This window comes from Ctenocephalides felis, unplaced genomic scaffold (genome assembly GCF_003426905.1).
Source record: "Ctenocephalides felis isolate EL2017-DRISC unplaced genomic scaffold, ASM342690v1 CF-g0.4_SCAFFOLD_01604, whole genome shotgun sequence".
Lineage (NCBI taxonomy): Eukaryota > Metazoa > Arthropoda > Insecta > Siphonaptera > Pulicidae > Ctenocephalides > Ctenocephalides felis.
This window is the reverse complement of record NW_020537758.1, coordinates 34,816,750-34,842,072: the sequence shown is the minus strand read 5'-3', so window position 1 is coordinate 34,842,072 and position 25,323 is coordinate 34,816,750. Positions and strand designations below refer to the sequence as shown.

Sequence of the window (25,323 nt, the reverse complement as noted above, 5' to 3'; positions counted from 1 at the left end):
TAAAAGAAGAGTTAATTTTACGTTGATATGTTAAAAGTAACTTTCTTTTTGGAATTAATTTTAATTTTAGAATAAACTACAAATAATATTAACGCTATAAGTGATATTTAAATTCAAAAGATATTTTTTATTAAGCAATATAATTACCTTCACACCTGTAGTATTAAAATTTCTCACGAAGTTTTTTGCCACTTTTGCAATGTTTATTTTTTATATTCGTTGAATATGTTTCAGATTATTTGTAATCATCTGCAATATCGTTTCATTATTTAAATCAAAAGTTTCGAAAAGTTTATAGTTCTCTATGCAGATATTACGCAAAGCAAAAAGTATTAAAAATAATTATTATTGTAGTTAATTATTAACAGATTTTTGTAATGTGTCGACTCTTAAAATTGATAAATTAAAGCTAGCAGATTTTAACAATTATTTATCAACGCAAGTTATTTATTAATTAAACATGTCATAAATTGAATAATCCAATATATAATATTTGCTTTTCTATTTAGTAGTACTCAAATATTTCATTAACTTACAGTATCTAATACATTTTCTATACGTTGTTTTCTCATTTTTTTGATATTTTAGTATTTAAAGTTCATATATTTTAAATTATTTGTAATCATCTGTTGAAGACAATCACATACATATTTTTTATCTTTTTTATGTTCGAAAACATTATTGCTAAATTCATTGTATAAAATTTACAATTATTAAAAAAAAAGTTAAAAGCTGCAAGTTTCTTTCTTCCTTCATCTTGTGTAATTTTAATTTGAAATATAATTTCCCATACTATTTATAAAAAATCTGTGAATTATTTGTGCCTAATATTTGGGGTTCTAAAAAAGAACATGAGTATGTTCTGCGTATAGAAATGTAAATTAATATATATTTATTATTTTAGTATATAAATTGATTTTTGCTCTTACTTATTTAAAATTTTTATTTGAAGCAGTAATGATACCGGTAAATACCACTATTTTTATATTTACACTCTTTTTTACACTTTGCAAGAAAAAAATTGCTTTATAAATGTACCTGTAGTTAAAATGCGATACTCCCTACATTTGCTGAAATTATTTACAAATTATCTAAAATTTTGAAATGCCTGTGAATATTTTCTCTGTCTTGATCAGAAAGAAAAATACTTTTGATAGCAAAATTTTTTATACAACTATATACATTAAATTATATATTTATCCTCTACTATAAGATTACCAAATTAATTCAATAAAGTGCATTCAATAAGGCAAATTTAAAATTATATTTTCTCATCATAAGTATGAAAACGAAAATTTTATTAAGTAATATGATTTATAAACTGATAAAATAAATAATTTTTTTTTTATTTTCAAAAGAATGTAGATATACATAGACTCACTTTTAAGAATTATTTGAAGATAATAAATTTATGAAAATATTAGTTTAAGAAAGCTGATTGCATTTAAGTTTACTTCATCAAAAATTTTAAACCTAAACCAATAAAAAATTAAATCACAGATCGTGTTTTTAAAAAGAATCATATTTTAATAATAAGCAATAGACTTAAGTAAAATTTGCATTTTTTAAACCAATTATAGATAAAACTCGATTCGATATAAAATTTATTAAAAAAGATACTGGAATACAAATATTGACATATAAATATTTATTTAACTCGTTTTTATAACATTTTATGCGATTATTAATTGCATTTGTTAATTCAAATAGAAATAACATTTTGAACATAAATGTTTGAAGAAATTAGAAAAATGTATTCTCCGATTTTGTAAATTTTTGCACATTTATTGAATATAGCATAAATAATTTTATAATTTGCAATAATTTTGGTTAATACAATAAATATTCTAATAATAGTAATAACACTCTAAAAATAATCATAATGTAATAACTGTTATTATATAATTTAAATTTTTATTGCAGTACTGAAAAAAAAATCATATAGAAAAACAGGGACTAATTTATAATACATAGTAAAATGAAAATCTTTATTTTGTTCAAAAATTTTATATAAATATTAAAATTCATCGTTAAGTTGTTAATTCATCCCTGCAGTATTTATTTTTAAAATGTTTTTATATTTGTCTTTATCAATACATAATAACATTCTCTAAAATTTATAATCATATTTTATTCCCATGCTTCTGAATACTCTATATTTATTTTTTAATTTATATGATTATAGTTGTTGAAAAATTAAGGGAACTATTAATTAACAAGTTCTAGATGTGTAAAATATTTAGGAATTAAAAAAAAACAATCAGTAACCAACTTTAATAAATATTTTACAGAACATTTTAATCTATAAATATATTGACTTTTTTATTTTAATTTATGTAACAGTGTCGAATCAGAAAAATACATTGGATTTATGATACGGCTTAATACAATATGAAATTCTAGTGTCACAGTATTAAAAGTGTGGATCTATATTGTCCAAAATCCAGGGCAAAAAATTTGCGACTCTTGTATAAACTGCTGGTTTTTCAGTACCACAATATTTTGGCCCAAAAGAAACAATTCCTATGAGGTAATATCTAGGTGGTTGATCTCCTATGAAATCTACCTGAAATTAAGAAATAATTCTAAACGATCTTATTGGCCATATTCAAATTTTTGATAGAGTTCGAAAAGTTTGCAACATAATTTTAAATAATTTGTATATTATTTTCAAAACATATCATTCTGTGTCTTATACTTGAAAAAAATATCTTTGATGGATTCAGCGATTAAGATTTTTCGATTTATATCTAAAATACTACTGGATCGCATAGTAGCAGTTTCACAGTTTTTATTACCAAGAAACAAGTATAACATAACGTTGCCATAACAACGCTTTGTTATCGTCTATTTTACCGGAGAATTGGCTCTTTAAACTTTCTATATTTTGTTGATAAAGTTAATTTTCTTTTGCATAATCTGCTTAAAATATTTTGTTGTTAATTCTTCTGTTTTTTTCTTCAAAAGAAATTTTGTTTATCTAAAGAATAAAATAAATGTGAACAATCATATATTTGTGCTTCTTAAATTATTTGCAAGTAATTTTATTATTTGAACTTGTGCAAGTGTTTTAGATCTATTGAATAAGTTTTCACATGGTATATTAATCACTAACTAATTTTTAGAAAGAAACAATTAATATAATTAATAATACATATTTTAACTGCTTTCAATATAAAATAGATTTAAAAAAAGTATCCCACAAAAAACAATCAGCACGATTGTAGTTTTTATTTCTAAAATAAATTGTTAAAAAATACTAGTAATTGTTTTATCCAATATAGTTTTTTTGTCAGCTTATACATGATGGATCCACATTTCGTTAAATATATAACTAAATATTATATTAACAAACTTTGTTATAAATGTACTTAAAATTTTTTACATAGTCGTTTAGATAATAATAAATATTATTTTGATATAAATGAATTTGATAGTTATGTCTACATTTCTTGTTGTCATCACTTTTGTCTTTGAAAAATATGAAAAATGTTTGATGATTTTATACAAAAAATAATAGAAATAAAAATAATTATCACTTTGAATTAGAAAAGATCGACAATAATCATTCGTGATCTTCGGTATTTTAAAATCGGCAGAATAAATTTCAAATAATTGTTTACAACCCGAACTAATATTGCTGAAAACTCGAAATATTAATATATTATATAATATATATATATATATATATATAATATTATTACTATATTAATAATATTAGTGATTAAATTAAATAGTAATCTTGCAAATTTTAAAAAAATCTTTATCGAACTCAAAAGTTTTTAGCATCGTCAGTGAATTAATGTAAAAAATTGCGCTATAAACCAATACAAAACTATATAAAATTATTCCTGAACCAAAAAAATAAATTTTGGACGTTTTCAGTAAAATTCAGTAGTATAGTGTGAAAGTGAATTTTAAACTAAATATGATACATTATTATACCGTGCTTTTCAAATGCTTCTTTTTGAACTATTTTAAGTTTATTGAAAGAATTTAGCAAACATTGGAATATGTTATAAAGTAATAGTCAATGAAATGATTTTTATAATTGCTCAAATATAATTTTTATTCTTTGTTTGGTATAAATTCAATATACTATATTTTTGACTAGTTGCCTAGTCTATGTAAATTAATAAAAATAAAATATTACAAAAGAAACAATATTATTTTACAGATTGCTATTAAGTTAAATTATTTATACTTATAATTAATTTTGTAGAGTTTTCTACAAGCTGTAGACTGTTTCATATCATCCATGATATTCAATAAAAACGAAATACTTTTGACGTACTTTTCTCAAAAAAGTACAGTTATAATTTTTATAATAAATTTTTTAGGAGCTATAGTTTTGATCTTAGGAGAGCACTTAGATATGTGAAATTAAATTTTGTATATTTGTTTTTTTTTTAAAACAATAATATTTTTTTACATATTTATCTTATTAATTTTAATATTTTGGGGAGTGTATATATATATATATATATATATATATATATATATATATATATATATATATATAGTAAAATACAATTATATGGTTTTTGTTCGCATTGGTTAATTTCATTGTCATAATGCAGATCTTGAAATAATAGTTAGTAGATATATTTATAAATATTTTATACTATGTACGATATAAATTTGATATTTATATTTTTCAGTAAAATGGAACTATTTCTTCTGAAACTTGAAAGGGAATTTATTTAAACTATGAATGCTTAATTATTACATAGTAATTTTTCCCATATACTTTTCGATCTAATTTAGTTCTTCTTATTATACCTGTTTTTTGAGAAAATTTGGCAGTGTATTTATAAATGTTTTAAAAAAAATTATAATATGTCTGCTATAAATTCAGTATTTTCATTGGGAGTAGGATAAAGTTACTAAATCTTAGCTGAAGTGTTTATATTGTAAAATTACCTTATTTTAAACTAAATATGCCTAATTATTATACCATGGTTTTCAAAGGCTTCTTTTTGAATTATTTCAAATCCCTTGAAAAAATTCTGTGGAGCTCGAAAAAAGTTATGCTCTGTGGGAAATGTATTAGTAAAAGCTATACATTTTTCATTAATTTGTTTGATATACATTTAATATATTTACGATATATTTTTGAGGTTTTTTTAGTAGATTTAAATAAGGTTTCTTATATATACTTCATTATGATAAAGCGTCTTCTTTTCGCTCTATTTAATTCCTATTATCATTTGTTTCAATTTTTTTCGATAATTTGGCAGTCATAGGAAAAACTTATTCAGTTATAAATGATTATTTTTTCTATACTATGTATGTGGTATAAATGAAATGTATAATGAATCCAGGATAAAGATTGTATCGTTTTTTCGTAAAACTGTAACTGGTTTAATATTTAAACTTTTTTATACTATGTATGGTATTAAATTCAGTTGCACCCAGAATAAAGTTTCTATCGTTTTTAAAATATGACTTTTGAAAATATAACTAAAATTTTTAAATTTTCATGCCATCACACACAGTGTATGGTCTTTCTATATGAAAAATACCTTAGTAGGATTTTCAAATTTAGCGGTTAAGATTTTTTATTTATATCTAAAATACGACTGATCGCACAGCAAATAGCTAGCATTTTCACAGTTTCTATTACCAAGAAACAAGTGTTCAAAATGTTTTTTGGACTAGTTTGAAGCCTTTGGGTGAATTTTGCAAAATTTGGAAAAAGTGATAGCCAGATGATCCTATGTCTGAATATTCGATTGATGCATCTAAATTTTCCAATAAGAGTTTTATATTTTTTGGGACATCAAATAGTGTATGCTCTTTGTTTAAAAAAAATACCTTAGTAGGATTTTCAAATTTAGCGATTAAGATTTTTTTTATTTATATCTAAAATGCGACTGATCGCACAGCAAATAGGTAGCATTTTCTCACAGTTTTTATTACCAAGAAACAAGTTTTCAAAGGTTTTTTTGGCTGCAAAAATTGGAAAAGGTGATAGTCAGATGGTCCTATGTCTGGAACATACGATGGATGCATCTAAATTTTCCAATAAGAGTTTTATATTTTTTCGGGCCATCAAACAGTGTATGGTCTTTCTTTATAAAAAAATTCCTTAGTAGGAATTTCAAATTCAGCGGTTAAAATTTTTTTATTTATATCTAAAATTCGACTGATCGTACAGCAAATAGGTAGCATTTTCACAGTTTTTATTACCAAGAAACAAGTTTTCAAAAAAAAAAAAAATTGGGCTTGTTTGAAGCCTTTGAGTGAATACTGCAAAAATTGGAAAATGTGATAGTCAGGTGGTCCTATGCCTGGATTTATACGATAGATGCATCTAAATTTTTCAATTAAAGCTTCATATTTTTTTGGGCCATCAAAAAGTGTATAGTCTTTCTTTGCATGATGGAAAAAAATACTTTTTCCATTATTTATCTCAGACATTTTTTTTTCATCTTTATAGTTAATTAATTGATGTACATTACGTTTTTGCCGTGTTTCTCGTTTCATAAAACGATTATTTTTTGTAGCCTTATTATGGCTATTCCTCACTTCTGAATGTTTTTTTTATATAGCGAAGGAAATGCATTATGCATCCCAAATTCGTCTTATGTATGAGTATGTCAGGCTCAGTAACGCCTAGGTATAATACCGAGCAGAATCTCCGCTTTCCCTTGCCTCTGGCCCCAACGGAAGGGGGAGGATCTAGAATGTTCATTCTTTTATACTCATCTTTTAAATGAGCGAAGTCCCATTTGTCCTTTTTCGTTCCTTATTTGTGAATGTAGTTTTTTATAAATTTATGGTTTAGTAATCAAACCTTTAATATTCTATATTTAATATTTTATAATATGAACTATAATATAAATTAGTCACCAAACAATATTAACTTTTTCATTATATTTTCAACTTTACTCTATAGATGATTTATAGTCTGAAAATTCTCATTAATTTTGGCTTTTTTAGATACGCATGCGCATATTTTTAATAAAAATAATACATACTACACTGTTTTTTAATATTATATTTTATATAAATTTTTACTATTTTTTTTCAATCTCACTCGAATAACATTTATCATGTTTCTCAGAATACTTTTTTAGTTTTCTGTATGACTTGTCGCTCAATTTAACTTTTTGTAGAAGTTTTTTTTGTGAAGTAAATAAATGCCATAAGTAAAATAGCAAATGAAATCATTAATCGTTTCCATCCACGTTGATTGAGTATTGCATACTATATTATAAAGTATTTACTTATTACTTAATCTTTTATAATTTCAATAATCGGATCATAACTCTTTTTATGGAAAGAATTCCCATGAATTCATATTAAAACTCGAGTATATTTTTTTATTATCAACTGGTTTTGCTTGTTAAGCTTGATTTCTATAGATTCGCATTAAACCAAGAACTCAATAAAAATTTATTTTATTTTTAAATTTTTACCAGTTATAAATTTCGTCAATGATTTTCAATTAATAAATTTTTTATATATTTTTATTGTGGATCTCTGTCGGCTTATACTATACTATATAAATTATACTATATAAATATGGATATTAACGGCGTTATACTATATAAATATGGATATTAACTAATTATATAGTAGACAATTACAAAATCACGTTTGTAGTGAATCACTAATTTTATATAAATAATAATTAAATATAAATAATAATTTTATTTAAATACCTCTCCAATTAAACACATAGTAAATTACCAATTAATAATTACAATATTAGTCATTACTATTATTGCAACGCATCCGTTTTTAAAGAATATAAATTTTTCAATATTTATGTCTATAAAAAAGATCACCAATAAATTTTAATATTCAATCCTTAATTTTGAAAAGTCTGTACTAATTCAAATTATATGATTTTTGAGAAATATCTTTACAATATTATATATAACAAATTTCAGAAAATTAAAATTAATATTCTATTTAAGGACGTTATTTATAGCTATTTTTTTTGTCTTTTTTCGATTTTAAAACATTTTGCCTGTCGAATTAATTCATAAAATTTGTTCAATATTCATTTTCAACTAAAACAGTGTTTTTTCTTTGATATTTTTATTTTATATTTATACTATGTATTCAAATTTTAAATTGAAATTAGCCATCACTATAATTGTAAATATAATCGAAACCTTCAATTATTTTCAAAGCATTATTCATGATGAAAAACGTGTATTTAATCTATAAATTTATTTTAGCATTTTTATATTGAAGACATTATGATTTTAATATAATAATATAAATTTCTAACAGTTATATTTCTTAAATATTTGTTTAAGTAATTTAAAATTGGATAATTATATCATCGGCATGCAAATTTTATGTTGTTAATTTTTTTAAATATAATTTGGCGCACAATTTTTAATATTTTATTAAATAAATAAAGATATTTGTTACCATTTTGATTATTTTTTGTGCTTAAAATTATTTTATTAACTCCAACCACAATGATCGAATTTTAAGCATTCAATTTCTTCAGTAGTTTTTACTTTTGATATCGAAATATTGTTGAACTATTTATAATTTTGGTTTATATTGTTGATAGTTCGATAATATTGCTAATTAGTATAACCAGATTACAAGATGGCAACAAGAGTACAGAAATTTAAATTTAAACAATACTTTGTATCAAATTTTTAAGGATTTTTTACTTTATAACTTTTTTATCTTCAATAATTATGAAGAATACAAAAGTTATGCCTTCTGAAATCTAATAATATTCAGCATTTTTTGTGTAAAGATTTTGTCCTTTTGTAATACATTTTTTATTTCAAATTAATGTGAATAATTTTGTTTTAAAAATAAGACACAATTTTTTTTCTTGCAGGATCTCTAATTTTTGGATTCTCTAAAACTTTAGATAAATATTTGACTTATATGCAATCATTATAAATTTTATAAGATTTTACAAATACAAATACAAATCACAGAGCAATTAATTTTTTAAATATATTATAATGAATTATGTTCTACTTGAAAAAAAAATTATATTCACCAAAATATCTCCAGAATCATTTTACGAGTTAGAAGAATTAAAATTATGACTTTAAGGTTCTTTTTAAAATCAGCCCTAGTTAATAATGGGTTAAAATTTACCAATAGGATTTTGCATAGCCTTTCAATGTTTTTTTATAAAATTCATGAAATTAATACGAATATATTTTTTCTGGAAAAAAGAATTAGAAGTATTTTTATAGCAATATGTAATTGCATAAATAACACACATAATTTGGCTAATGGCATTTGGGTACATTTTACATAATTTTTTTACACCGAAATAAAATTGTATTATGTTAACATTTTTGTTAAATATTTAAATAAATAAATTAATAGGTATTTTAAGTATTTTACCTTTTGCAATGGACCTCCAGAATCACCTCCACAAGAATCCATTCCAACAACTCCACCAACGCACATTTGAGAAATTCCTATGGTTGTTGTTTTTTTATATGCCTTGTTACATTGCTCATTTTCAACAATTGGCAACTAAAAATTAAATAAAAAATCGATATTAATTTGTATCAATTTTTATCCTATTGCTATTTATTTTTGTTCGGATTTGTAGGACTAGTTTTTATTTAACATTGATTAACAGAGATTGTTTGGGAATTGAATTGATGTACTCAATTTCTTAATACTTATTTGGTCTTTATCATTATTAGTATTGTTTTTATTATGAGCCGAAACCAAAATTGACAAAACCAACCAAAATCCACCGAGATTTTGTTAGAAGGACGTGGAGATTCTAATCCAATAATTCAGTGGTTACTTTTTGAAATTTTCAATACTTAATCATCTTAAATAATTTTAGTACTATTTTTGTTTTGGTTATATTTTACTTGATTTCTAAATATATTTTTAAAATCCAAAATTATATTAATATCCTGTTGATAGAAATAATGTGTCAATTACTTTCCGAATTGTTCAAATTTCGAATATATCACGATTTTCTACTATCCATAGTGATTTTTCTATTTTTTTAAATTTGAAGTAGATGTTTTAAAAAACGACATTGTATAAACTAATTCTAAAAATATTTTAATTAGACATAATTGTTTTTTTTAGTGAAATTGTATAAATCAACTTTGTCTATCATATTGGTACGAGTCTTATTCAATAAATGTACCATAATGTATCATATATTCAAAGATTACTTTTTTAATTTAATATTTATTTATTATCATACTTTATTAAAATACCATGCTTCGAAATAATGTTCACGCTACTTTTTTGGATTATGTATTAATTGATTTATAAAAATATTTTTAAAATTCAAAATTATATCACTATCATATGGATGAATATCACGATTTTATACTATCCATTGTGATTATGCTATTTTTTATTGTAAGTATATATTTTTAGAACCCGTCATTGTAATAAATAATTCAATTTTTTTTTAATCAGATATAATTGTTTCTTTCAGAAAAATTGAGTAAATCAACTTCTTCGTTTTCTGTCATATGGGTGTGTCTAATTTAGATATTCATTTTTATAGTCTATACGCTATAAATTTATTTATAGTTATTTATATTTCTATATATTATAATCATTTCATATAATACAACTCCATACGATATAATGAATGCAATTAACTAAACCTAATTAACGAAACTCTAATTATGGAAAAAAAATCTTTTTACATTGTAATTTTTTTTTTTTCAAAGTCAATTATTATTTGATTTGTTTTAATACAATCTCATACTTCCATTCTATTGTTGTTTTGATGATTTTCTCAAAAAACATCGTAATTTTGCGGTATTAAAAATTTGTGAAGCATTTTTGGCAGCGATAATTTTTAATTAATCTTATTTACTTATTTTACAAATTAGAATTTGATAATTATGTATATACAATTTTTTATCAAAGCATTCTAATTTTATAAAGGCAATGCTAAAATTTGTTGTATCTTGTTGCTATTGGAAATTTTGTATTTTTGGGCCCTTCTACTAAAATTTTTAGATTTATAACTAACAGATGTCAACTTGGGATAATAAATGAAAAACTTATAATTCTACTTCTAATTAAGATTTAAGATATTCAAAGAAACTACAAAGTTTTTGCACATTAATTTGGAAAATACTTTATAAAATATCTTTTTATACGTTACACATAATAATAATAAGTCTAATAATATGCATTACTATACAATCTCAAACTTTATGTCTCGAATTATTATTGTCGTTAATTATTGTAAAAAACAATATTATTTTTGTCTTTTTATCTCAAACCCAAATTAATTATTTATAAAACGAAATTTTCTTAAGCATTTTGCTTTGTGCAAATATATTTTGTGTTTGATCACCATCTAAATATTAAATTAATGATACGTAAACTAATAAATAGTTGTTTTAAAAAATTACTCAATACAATTTGAACCATTATATGTTTGCTAATGTTATTTTGGAAGTACATTCTTGAAAAAGAATAAATTTTTACATGATGTTTTTTCAATTTGTTGGTGATAATAATATGAATTTTTAGCTAATATATATATATATATATATATATATATATATATATATATATATATATATATATATATATATATATATATATATATATATATCAAGAGCTTAAATATGATAAATTGATCTTTCTCCATATAACGGAACTTTATATGCAAGAATTATAATATCAAATAATATAATTAATTAATATTTTTTTTAAAGAAAATGCGTTTTTAATTTAAAAACTCCACTGTAATTTTATTGCAAATTGAATTTCGCATTTTAGACCGTTTGGTCATAAATTGTACAGAACTATTTTTTTATCAAAAAAAATTTATTAACTAATTTTTTGTAATACACTACTATTTTAACAAAACTTAACTTTGTTAATTTTGTTTTTACTAGGATTTAATACATTTTTCTAATTGGATGATTTTTATCGCATTTTACACCTATGAATCAAACAGCAGTTGTTATTAATAAAATAAATAACTTTATATTTTTTATTTATTTCTCTAATAGTAAATTTATTTGTCAATTGTTGAATCCAGGTAATTGAATTGTATTTGCTTTTGAGTGCTGTGTTTTAATTTAGTATTTTTAAAGATTCTTTTGAATATTCTAATATGCAATGCAGATATAAAGAAAGAGCCTAATAAAGATTAATTTCTTCATCAAAAATAAAAAAATCTTTGTGAGAAATTTTTATTACCTTCGAAATAAATATTTTTTGTAACTCAGTTTTTATATTTTTTTATGTATTTATCAATTAGAATTTCTCTTTTTAAATGACATTGAGCAAAGCTCTGCTAAACCGACTCATTGTTTTCATTTATTTTATATATTTTTATTACGCAAATTTCAAATTTCATGTCAATTTCAAGATCTCAAGTCGATCATTTAATCAAAATAGTATAATTTTATGATAGTTTGTTAAATATCTTCGATATATGAGGCTTCTAAAAATTTCTTGGCATCTGATTTGGCTAATGATAGTAATTATAAAAACTATTTTGGATTTTTATGCATTTAATCATTAGATTATAATTATAATAAGTTAGGCTTTTCGGTGTCAACACCCAAGTATTTCACAAGAAAGTATTTTATTTTGAAATCATAAAATTTTTTATTTCATTTTATAACTTATTTTGAAATCATATGTTTTTATTTCATTTCAAAACTTTAAATATAATTTTATGTTAGTACATATAATTTTTTTTGCTAGTAGTAGAATATTCATACTTTGATATATCTTGTATAGGGCCTTAGTTGATGCATAATAATATATACGACATGTTTAATATTAATTTTTCCAATATTACAAAAATATTTTATTGATTAATTAATTTAATTAATACTTGTGAATATTTATATTAGCCATGTTTTAGGAACTTGTTATCTTCAAGTATTAATTTGAAATAATATTATATATTTTTAATTTATTTTCTAAGCTGTACCGAAAAATGGCTCATAAAGGACTCAATTTTATTTTGCTTCTAAATAATTTTTATTCTTTTATTTTTTTTTAAATTCTCAAACATAGAAAATGTATAGTCATAAATATTTAATATCTATTGCAAATACGCATATCTTAGTGGATCATACTTTATAAATTGGAATAAAGGTATATAAAATTTTTAGATTAATTGATGTCCAGATTGTAAATAAGAGGCCAAATAAATAAATAAATAAGAATTTAACAAAAAAAATTTAAAGGTATTACAAAATTCTTTTTTTCGACATTAAGATACCGTTTTAATTTGAATTATGTTAAATATATTATGTTGGATTATACTTCATGAAGTTTCAATAGACTCCTGGCGATTTTTTATAAAATTTTGAGTTATTTTCTATAATTTAATTTGTTATGAAAGTGAACAAATTCAGAACATTTTATAGCAATTCATTTATCTATCTTTTAGAACTATACACAAATAGTTTTTAAAATTTACAGCCACCATAATTAAACCCAGCTGGAATGGAAAATTTTTGTTAAGCAAAATATGAACCATGAAACAAGAACAGCATGAAAATTTTCAAAGTTACTTACAAAACTATTTTATAATACCTAATTTTAAGATTCAATTTATTCGGAATTTGGTAAAGATACATTAATAAATAATAATAAATGATAATTTTATAAATTGTTACATGTAATATTTTTTTATGATTCTCAATTCAAATCGAGTTTCTAGCTTTTTAATTTGCATATTTGAAGAGTAATTTCATGTGATCGTTTGCACGTATTTAATTTTAAATAAACTTTGGAAATGATTGTTTATCAAATAAAAATAAATTATTTTATAAATTATTACATATCATTTTTTTTTCAATATCAACTAATTAAAACAAAACTCGTGTTACTACAAAACGTTGAATATTTTGTTTAAAACTCTACAAGCACGTACGATATACTAATTTTTCAATAATTAATCAAAACTAATATGTGAATTTTTCTAAATATTATATATATATATATATATATAATGTATGTATAATACATGTCATAAATATGAACACATTTTGAGATCAAATAATTTGAGATGGTAGATTTTTTTTTTCAATTTTTATTAATTAATTTTGAAAACAAAAAAAATTGATGCAAATTTTCTACATTTATTCTGATGTCTGTTTCCGTTATATGTAATAAGTTTTTAATCAGATACTCTTAGTAGTATTTTCTTGAACTAATTGATTTTCATATTCTAGTAATATATGCTGGTTATACAGTCTTCGAATATTTTTTTCAAATCAAGTAAATAACATGAGTAAAATATAATTTAAGAATAATTGTTTAATAAAATAATTAAATATAAGTCAGTGCAATTGTGTCAATGCCATGCCAATCGATATCCTGATCGACTCAAGTGGCTAATAGAACAATATGAAATTAATATAAATATCATCTTTAATTATTTCTTATTAGCTGAAGTATGTATTTTTTGGAAATTATCAACTATGTTTACAAACATAAATCTACTGTATATTTTATTGCCTTAAAGAAAATCAAATTTTTCGGATTCTGATTCTGATTCTGATATCGTGTCCTAATCGTTTGATAATATTTAGATATTTATATATTAGTTGTTCTTTTTCCATGGTTATATGTTTATATGACCAGTAAGATATTTATGTGGAACTTTATAAATGGCACAATTTTAATTTAAGATAAAAATTTTTTCATTTACTATTTATGAACTATCTTCAGTTTCATAAAAATATTTTGACGGTTATTAGCAACATAATTAAATTGATTTACCTTGATATTTTTTACAAAAATAAAAAATCAAGTTTTGGTATCTATATTTTCATAAGGATTGTTTTAGAATTAACTTAAATGATATTTTAGCAATACATAACTAGTTATGTCCATTTTAAATCTTTCAGAATAAATCGTGTGCTTTTATTATAATATAAAATTGTTCTAATTATATCTTTTTTTTTATTTTGCATATATAATATAACCTATTTTATTTTGCATATATAAGATATAAATGTACAATGCTCAAAGAAATTCAAATTTTTCGGTTTTGCATTCTGATTCTGATATCGTGTCCTATTTCATTTGATAATATTTAGATATTTATATACTAATTGTCCTTTTTCGATGGTTTTATGTTTATATGACCAGTAAGATATTTATGTGGAACTTTATAAATGACACAATTTTAATTTAAGATCAAACTTTTTTCGCTTACTATTTATGTTACATTTACTATTATTGTCAGTTGCATTAAAATATTTTAACTGATATTAGCAACATAATTAAATTGATTTAACTTGATATTTTTTACTTGATATGTCCATTTTAAATCTTTCCGAATAAATCGTGTGCTTTTATTATAATATAAAATTGTTCTAATTATATCTCTTTTTTATTTTGCATATATGATATAACCTATTTTATTTTGCAAATATGAGATATAAATGTACAATGCTCAAAGAAATTCAAATTTTTCGGTTTCTGTTTCTATTTTATTTTGCATATATGATATATATAAATGTATAATGCTCAAAGAAATTCAAATTTTTCGGTTTTGATTCTGATTCTAAAATTGTCATATTTAATTTGGTAATATTTATATATTTATATATTAAATCCTTTTCTCATGGTTATATGTTTATATGACCAGTAGGATATTAATGTGGAACTTTATAAATGGCACAATTTTAATTTAAGATCAATTTTTTTTGCTTACTATTTATGAATTATCGTCAGTTGCATCAAAATAGTTTAACTGATATTAGCAACATAATTGTTTTTATTGGCTTTACATCATTTGGTCAACTTACATCATTTGGTCAACATAATTAACTTGATATTTTTTACAACAATAAAAAATCAAATTTTGTTATCTATATTTTTATAATGATAGTTTTTGAATTAATTTAAGTGATATTTTAGAAATACAATATCACTGATAATTAAATTTATCAATAATATTTTATATTATCAAAACATACATTTTATTTTACAAATAAACTGTGTAATCTTCTTTTTATGGTTGGCGTCCCATAGCAGTCCTCCACATCAAAACAAAAATTTTATTTTACATATAAACCTTGTGCTTTTATATATTATTTTACAAATTATATATTTTATTAAAAAATTCTAGATTATCAAAACACAACTCAAGTAAATGTATTTTGTATTTGAAGTAGTAGTTACACTGGCTATTTCTACTATTGCCAAATTATTTGTCATATGTAATCTAATTTTATTATCTTTACATTTACTAGATGTCGACTAAAGATACAGTTGTGAATTATATAGTAGTCTTCTAATTTCTGCCACCCACAAAATTATATTTAAAAAATCGACAATCTAAAGATTTTTATCTAACATCTTCTTTTCATTATCTGTCTCCCACAACACTCCACAATATCAAAATATAAATTTTATTTTATATGAAAACCGTGTGCTTTTATATTATAAAAAATTTGTCTAATAATATATATTTTTAATAATGAATAATAAATCTACAAGGGTATCGATCTCATATTATATTGATCTAATGCTTTTGAGAATGATATTATCACAAGTGAAAACTTTATTATTTTGTGGACCACAACATTTGTTGATGCAGATTATGCTCAGCTTCAAAGAGATTTACGTTTAGGTGCAACATTTTAGGTGCATAGTGCACATGTGCTGCAAAGTGTATTTTCCTAGATTCGGAAAAGAATTTGAGTCCTTCTTTTCCTCATCTAATTTGGCCTATTACATTGAGTTTTTGTGATTCACAAGAAGTGCTAATTGACTCTCTTGAAATTGACTTCTTTAATGTTATTATACCATAATTTAACTTGCCAATCTAAATGAGCTATTAGGCGTTAGTATTTGTTTTCAAAATCTTGAATGGCACAGAAGGTATTTCTGCTTTTTTCTAAAGGGTTTCGTATATGAATTTCTACCTTGTCTCGTTTTGTCAACATATTTGATATCGATGATCTTTGTAGACCTTTGTAAATAAATCACTCTGGGATTGCAGGTCTTGGTCTTTAAGTTCGATCGTAACATTTTTTTTTATTTAATATTTTTGGATTTTGATATCAAAATATGTATGTTTTGATATTTTTTATTTTTTATTGGAAAATAATTTCATCTACTATTTTTGTAAAACTAACTTCTTTAATTTTATTTTGTAGCTTTTTGATACATTTTTCGAATTGGATGATTTTTATCGCATTTAACACATCTATTGATCAAAAAGCTGCTGTTATTAATAAAATAATTAACTTTTCTCACTATCAATAACTTTTTTTTTCTAAGAGTAAATTTATTTTTCAATTTGATCTGGATAATGACAAATAGTATTTGATTTCCAGCATTGAAAACAAATAGTATTTGATTTCCAGCACTTCTATTCTAGCATTTTTTTAGATTCTTTTGAATGTTTTAATATGTATGCAGACAAGAAACAATTTTTATTTTGGCTTTTTATATCAAAACCATTCACATTATATTTTTGTTGTTATATTAGCTGATAATTTTTCCTAGAGTATATATATATATATATATATATATATATATATATATATATATACGAAGTTGGTTACTAAAATAGATCATCCTAAGACTTCATACCTTTTTAAAGGTTTGATTATTCATTAGATATCTTTATAAATGTTATCTCCAGATAGTTTGCATACTATACGCAATTTATCTTTACATTTACATTTTACTTGATTTTTGCTCTATTAGAAATAGAAGCACCATAGTCCATAGTTTTTGAGTTTTTGAAAAACGTGAAACAACTTTAGAATCAAACCATAATTTTTTCTACACATTCATTGATAGATGTGTACGTATTATGTTTTATTTAAGTACAGCAAAATTATTTAGTAAAAACCTCATCATAACCTCATTGTATCATAGATTACCCAGGTTTTTGTGGTATTCTCCACTCTGGTTATCCATTCTCACTCATAAATAAAAATATCATATATTTGTCATTTTAAATTTCTGATTGAAAGATTGATATATTTACTAGGATCAAAACTATTATTTTGTTTTGAAAATATTTTGATATTTAAATTAGTTCCGAATTTGAATTAATTTATTTTACTAATTTTGATCAAAATCATTTATAAATAATTATAATTACATATAAAAATTTGATGTATAATGATATATAAAAAGTTCAGCCTTACATATTATTTATATCCTGCAGGACATTTACTTTGCCATATTCAACTCGATTTTTTACGAAACTCTTCTTTGAAAGTGTATATATATATATATATATATATATATATATATATATATATTGTGTATAATTCGTATTTTATTGTATTGGCTTCTGCTCCTTTTCCTTACATATTACAATTTTTTTATATTTTTATCTCAACAAAAATTATTAAAGAATATGATTATAATTTTTATTAACTTAACGATGTATTTAATAATTAATTTAATTTTTTTATTTAATTTAATAATTTATAACTATAAGCGTTTTTTTACTTTAGTCGCTCAACTTTTTTTATTATTTTATTATAAAAAATATAAAAAAAACAAATAAAAAAACTAATGTCTTAATGACTTAATAAAAATTAATAATGAATAGAATATAAATTTATTTTCATGAACTCAATTATATTATCATTTTGAGTGCTTATTTTAAAAAAATATAAGCGTTCCAGATGACTTTTTCACCTGTATGAGTTCACATATGTGTTTCATAAAAATGTCACATGCAATATAATTACAAATAAGATAATTTTGATAATATCGTACTATTTTATTGATCTAACTATTTTTATAAGCAGTTATCGCAAAATATAGGAAAGTTATAATTTTACATTTTAACGTACAAAATATGTTTTTTGCGATACTCAAATTTTAATTTTCAAAATCACATAAATAGACAGTTTAATAGTTTCGATTCTAGATTTGCATCAACCATCCATGTAATCCATGAACTATTCAATAAATACAAATTTTTTGAAGAAATATTTAAAAATTAGCTTTTAAATGGAATGGAAAACCCACAATTTATTGCACATTTTCATCTATCGTTATTGTTGTTTTCTATAAAACGCAGGCATATTATTTAATTAATTTGGTTTAAAAATATACAGAAAAATGTCCATAAAATTTGAAATAGAGAATACTATAATATTATTATACTACAATACTAAAATTTTATTGCTTGTGTAAAATAAAATGTAATTTACCAAATTTAATTTAAATTTATATATGTGTATCTTTGAATTAGAAGAATTGATTCCATAATCGAATTGTAATTAAAAAGTAACTAAAATAAACATTTTACGAAGATTGATTTACTTATTCTCATATATGTATCAAATTTGTTGATTTTTTATTAAAATTTAAAAAATGTTTGGCTATCTAATTAGCTTTATATTAAAATTAAATTAAAATAAATATTTTGCTTGTATTGCTTGCATGTGCTAGTACTTCTGAATTAAACATTTTGATTCTAGATTTTCATGACCAACCATGTGTAACAACAAAAATATTTAAAAATTTTTTCAAGAAATATTTAAAAATTTAGCTTTTAAATGGAATGGAACCCCCACAATGTATTACACATTTTCATCTATCGTCATTGTTGCTTTCTCTAAAACGCATGCATTATTATTTAATTATTTTGGAATATAGAAATACAAAAAATGTATATAAAATTTGAAATATAGAATACTATAACCTGGACTAAAATACTATTGCTTGTGTAAAATAAAATGTAATTTACAAATTTTAATTTAAATTTATATATGTTTAAATTTGAATTAAAAGAATTGCTTACATAATCGAATTATAATTAAAAAGTAACCAAAATAAACATTTCACGAAGATTGATTTATTATTCTCATATAAGTAGCAAATTTGTTGATGTTTTAGTAAGCAATAAAAAAATTGATTGGCTATCTAAGTGACTTCATATTAAAATTAAATTAAAATAAATATTTTGCCTGTGTTGCTATCAGTACATGTGCAAGTACTTCTGAATTAAACATTTCGATTCTACATTTGAATCAACCATTCATGTAATCCATGAACTATTTAACAACAATAACTACTAATTTTTTCAAGAAATATTCAAAAATTTAGCTTTCAAATGGAATGGAAAACCCACAATTTATTGCACATTTTCATCTATCGTCTTTGTTATTATCGATAAAATGCAGGCATATTATTTTATTAATTTGGAATACAGAAATACAAAAAATGTATATAAAATTTGAAATATGGAATACTACAACCTGGACTAAAATACTATTGCTGATGTAAAATAAAATGTGATAAATATGAATAGCTTTCATAATCGAATTACAATTAATTCGGTTCTAGATTTTCATGACCAACCATGTGTAATTCATGAACCATACAACAAAAATAACTAAAAAATTTTCTAGAAATATTTAGAAATTTAGTTTTTAAATGGGAAACCCCCAATTTATTGCACATTTTCATCTATCGTCATTGTTTTTAATTTCTTTAAAGCGCATGCATATTATTTAATTATTTTAGATTACAGAAATACAAAAAATGAATATTAAAATTTAAAAATGAAATTTTAAAATTAAAAAATGAAAATTAAAGTTTGAAATATAGAATACTACAACCTGAACTAGAATACTATTGCTTGTGTAAAATAAAATGCAATTTACCAATATTAATTTAAATTTATATATGTTTAAATTTGAATTATAAGAATTTATTCCATAATCGAATGGGTGAAATGATCGAATTAAATATTCTACGTAGATTATAGGCTGCTTTTGATATATTCATTTTTATGTAAGTAGCAAATTTGTTGATGTTTTATTAAACAACAAAAAACATTGTTTGGCTATCTAATTAGCTTTATTTTAAATATAATTAAAATAAATATTTTACCTGAATTGTTTGCAATACATGTGCAAGTACTTCTGAGTCTCGATCTGTAAAGCCCCATCCAGCAACTTCTGCATAAGTCCCCACATAGTCCTTGAAAATCAAGTCTCCACTAATTGTACAAATTGGATACACCCAACCTTTAGAAAAATATTTTTCATATTTAGTTACGTAACTTAGAAAGCGCATTTTAAAATGTTTCTGTGCAAATATGATAAATGTATGTAAAATTTCTCAAAAAATGGTAGAGAAATTTATAAAAAAACATTATTTATAAATATAATTAATTTATACTTGAATATTTTAGCTACGTTATTTTTAATTTTTTCAAAGTTACTCTATTATATACTATCTAAAATATGCACATTAGCATTTTAAATTATTTTGGACATTCTGCTCTGTATTCCCAAACCAACCAGCTTTTACTACAAGCTTCGTTAATCTGTTCTCAACTTCGAAAGTGCAATCGAAAAGTGTTTTGAATCCTTTTATTACATATTACTCTCTCTATTTGCTTTAAAAATTTTAGTTATTAGTGTAAATTCTCAATTACAACTGTCGAACTCGAAAAATCAATTAATCATTGTATCCATAAGTAATATATCTGGCTAATAATTATTCAAGGCATTTTAGTAAAAGTTAACTATTAAAATTAATTGTCCTAACAAAATAGAATTTACGCACAAATTTTATAGTACATGTGGAAAATATTTACTTTACTAAAATATCACACTCAATCTCACAATTATCATATTGTTCTAGAATAGCGTTTATAACAGTTAATATATTTTCTAATTAAAATCGCTATCAATGAAGTAATTTAATTGTTGTTAATATTTTTGTATAAGTTGCGAAATATTGTTTTTTAGTCCATTTGTTTTTGAAATTCGAATTTTAGTCTTTGTTAATAACGAAATTTTACAATTTTATTACTATATGTTATTTAATACATATTCTTTTAGCAACATATTTTGATTTGTAAATTGATCCATAATTAATCAGCTATTTTAATATATAACTACTATTTTATAACAATTTATTATTATTAAATTATATTTACTATATGCTGATAATTAACTATGTGGTATTTTGGTAATCGTTAATAAATGGTGTTTTTTGGCATAGTTTATTTTGCAAACTAGTTATTATATATATATATATATATATATATATATATATATATATATATATATATATTGTAGTGCCCCTGTTCTCAACCAAAACTCTACTATGATTCTGTTTTTGACAACATTTATACAGCAAAATATTGGTAAATAATCATAATAATGATTTTAAACTTTTTTTCTCAAATGATTAAAATGAGTTGAAATTTGTTTACCGATGTTTTCTCAGTGCAATAAAAACACATTTTATTTTTTTTTAAATTTATGATATATTGCTAGTAATAGTCCGAAGATTACAAATCCGATAACTGATTTTTCCTTGATAGTCCTTACTATTAAAGTTTACCTCACCTAATATTATTGCCGCTTAATAAAGTTGTAATATTATTTTGTTGCTTATAAAGTTTTAAGCATTTTATTTGTTTTGTAATTTTGATATAAGTAGTAATTATATAATTTTTTGCTGATTTGGAGTCAGAGTTAGTTAAATGAAAGTCCATTATATTTTTAATCCGCTTGATGGAATGTAGTAATTTATTTAATTGCAATTTAGTAATCTATTTTATTGTTATAAATTTTTGGTGAACGATTTTGGTTGAAGTCCTTACGTTCAGGACTTGAACAATTTAAATATGATCAGTAATTTGGAACTTTTTCCTTACTACATATAATTTGTCTATTGACATAGTTTATATTATATTAGCATTTGTTAAAAAAAAAATTTCATGATACATGGTTACTAGTCCCTGGTTACACTACCGCGGTTTGATGTTTCTTAACCCTCAAATATTGGAACTATATTTTCTATAAATGCATGTAAAAACAAAATAATAATTACCATTTTTATTATATTTTCTATCCAATTTTATCAGAGCTATATCATGTTTAAATAGTTCGTCTTTGTATTCTGGATGTGGAATTATTTTCACAGGATCGAAATCTTGGACAGGTTCTGCGCAAACATCGTCCTCGCAATCTATACCCGATTGATCATTATGTTCGCCGAGTCTGACTCGCGCTCTAAAAATAAATCAGAAACATTATTATATTTTTAATAAAATATTTAATTTTACATACATTTTGATCCAAGTTCATTTTACATTATTGTATTATGCAGAATTGAAATACTGTGTTCTGATTAACCACTAGATATTTTGGATTGTGGCAATCCAAATGATTGTTGCAAACAGGTCAAACTTAATTACTCAGAGCAGGCTCTGAGGACGTTTCCTCCAGATAATCAATTTTGGCAACTAAATTGTTGCAATTAAAATCAAAATAAAACAAATTTTCAACAATAGTAAATAAATTCAAATAATTGTTATCGTCCCCGCAAACTATACCCGATTGACCATTATGTTCGCTGAGTCGGATAAGCGCTCTAAAAATAAATCAGAAATAATAAAATATTTTTACTTTAAGATTTAATTTTTAATAAATTTTGATCTAAGTTCATTTTACATTTTTGTATTATGCATAATTAAAATACTCTTCGTTGTGATAGCCACTCGATATTTTGGATTGTTGGCAATCCAAACAGGTCAAACGTAATTACTTAGAGCAAGTTCTGAGGACGTTTCCTCCAGATAATTAATTTTAGCAACTAAATTATAGCAGTCAAAATTGAAATAAAACAAATTTTTCAACAATAGTAAATAAATTCAAATATTTTTGATCATCCCCGCGATCTATACCCGATTGATCATTACGTTCGCCGAGTCTGATTCGCGCTCTAAAAATAAATCAGAAAAAAATCAGAAATAAAAATATTTTTACTTTAAGATTTAATTTTTAATAAATTTTGATCTAATTCATTTTACATTTTTGTATAATGCAGAACTGAAATACTCGGCGTTCTGATAACCACCTAGATATTTTGGATTGTGGCAATCCAAATGATTGCTGCAAACAGGTCTAACGCATTTACTCAGAGCAGACTCTGAGGACGTTTCCTCCAGATAATTAATTTTAGCAACTAAATTATAGCAGTCAAAATCGAAATAAAACAATTTTTTAACAATAGTAATAAATTCAAATATTTTTGATCGTCCCCGCAATCTATACCCGATTGATCACTACATTCGCCGAGTCTGATTTACGCTCTAAAAATAAATCAGAAATAATAAAATATTTTTACTTTAAGATTTAATTTTTCATAAATTTTGATCTAAGTTCATTTTACATTTTTGTATTATGCAGAACTGAAATACTCGGCGTTCTGATAACCACCTAGATATATTGGATTGTGGCAATCCAAATGATTGCTGCAAACAGGTCAAACGTATTTACTCAGAGCAGACTCTGAGGACGTTTCCTCCAGATAATTAATTTTAGCAACTAAATTATAGCAGTCAAAATTGAAATAAAACAAATTTTTCAACAATAGTAAATAAATTCAAATATTTTTGATCGTCCCCGCAATCTATACCCGATTGATCACTACATTCGCCGAGTCTGATTCGCGCTCTAAAAATAAATCAGAAATAATAAATATTTTTACTTTAAGATTTAATTTTTATAAATTTTGATCTAAGTTCATTTTACATTTTTGTATAATGCAGAACTGAAATACTCGACGTTCTGATAACCACTAGATATTTTTAATTGTTGGCAATCCAAATGATTGCAGCAAAACAAGTCTAACGCAATTATTCAAGGTAGGCTCTGAGGACGTTTCCTCCAGATAATTATTTTAGCAACTAAATTATAGCAGTCAAAATTGAAATAAAACAATTTTTCAACAATAGTAAATAAATTCAAATATTTTTGATCATCCCCGCGATCTATACCCGATTGATCATTACGTCGCCGAGTCTGATTCGCGCTCTAAAAACAAATCAGAAATAATAAAAATATTTTACTTTAAGATTTAATTTTTAATAAATTTTGATCTAAGTTCATTTTACATTTTTGTATAATGCAGAACTGAAATACACGACGTTCTGATAACCACTAGATATTTTTAATTGTTGGCAATCCAAATGATTGCTGCAAAACAAGTCTAACGCAATTATTCAAGGTAGGCTCTGAGGACGTTTCCTCCATAATTAATTTTAGCAACTAAATTGTAGCAATCAAAATCAAATAAAACAAATTTTTCAACAATAGTAAATAAATTCAAATATTTTTGATCGTCCCCGCGATTGATCACTACATTCGCCCGAGTCTGATTTACGCTCTAAAAATAAATCAGAAATAATAAATATTTTTACTTTAAGATTTAATTTTTCATAAATTTTGATCTAAGTTTATTTTACATTTTTGTATTATGCAGAATACTAAGACTTAGATATTTGGATTGTTGTGCAATCCAAATGATTGATGCAAACAGGTCAACGTAATTATCAGAGCAGGTTCTGAGGACATTTCCTCCAGATAAATAGTTTTGGCA

General features: G+C 23.0%; 1 protein-coding gene across 1 annotated transcript in view; it reads right to left on the bottom strand.

Moving 5' to 3' along the window:
- Positions 1-2,413: 2,413 nt before the first annotated feature.
- Positions 2,414-25,323, bottom strand: part of LOC113373658 (CLIP domain-containing serine protease 2-like) — a 40,203-nt gene continuing 17,293 nt past the window's right edge. The window contains exons 6-7 of the mRNA XM_026613942.1: positions 9,349-9,483; positions 2,414-2,566 (exon numbers count right to left, since the gene is read on the bottom strand). Coding sequence (XP_026469727.1) covers positions 2,414-2,566; positions 9,349-9,483 — 288 coding nt within the window. The remainder of the gene's footprint in view (positions 2,567-9,348; positions 9,484-25,323) is intronic.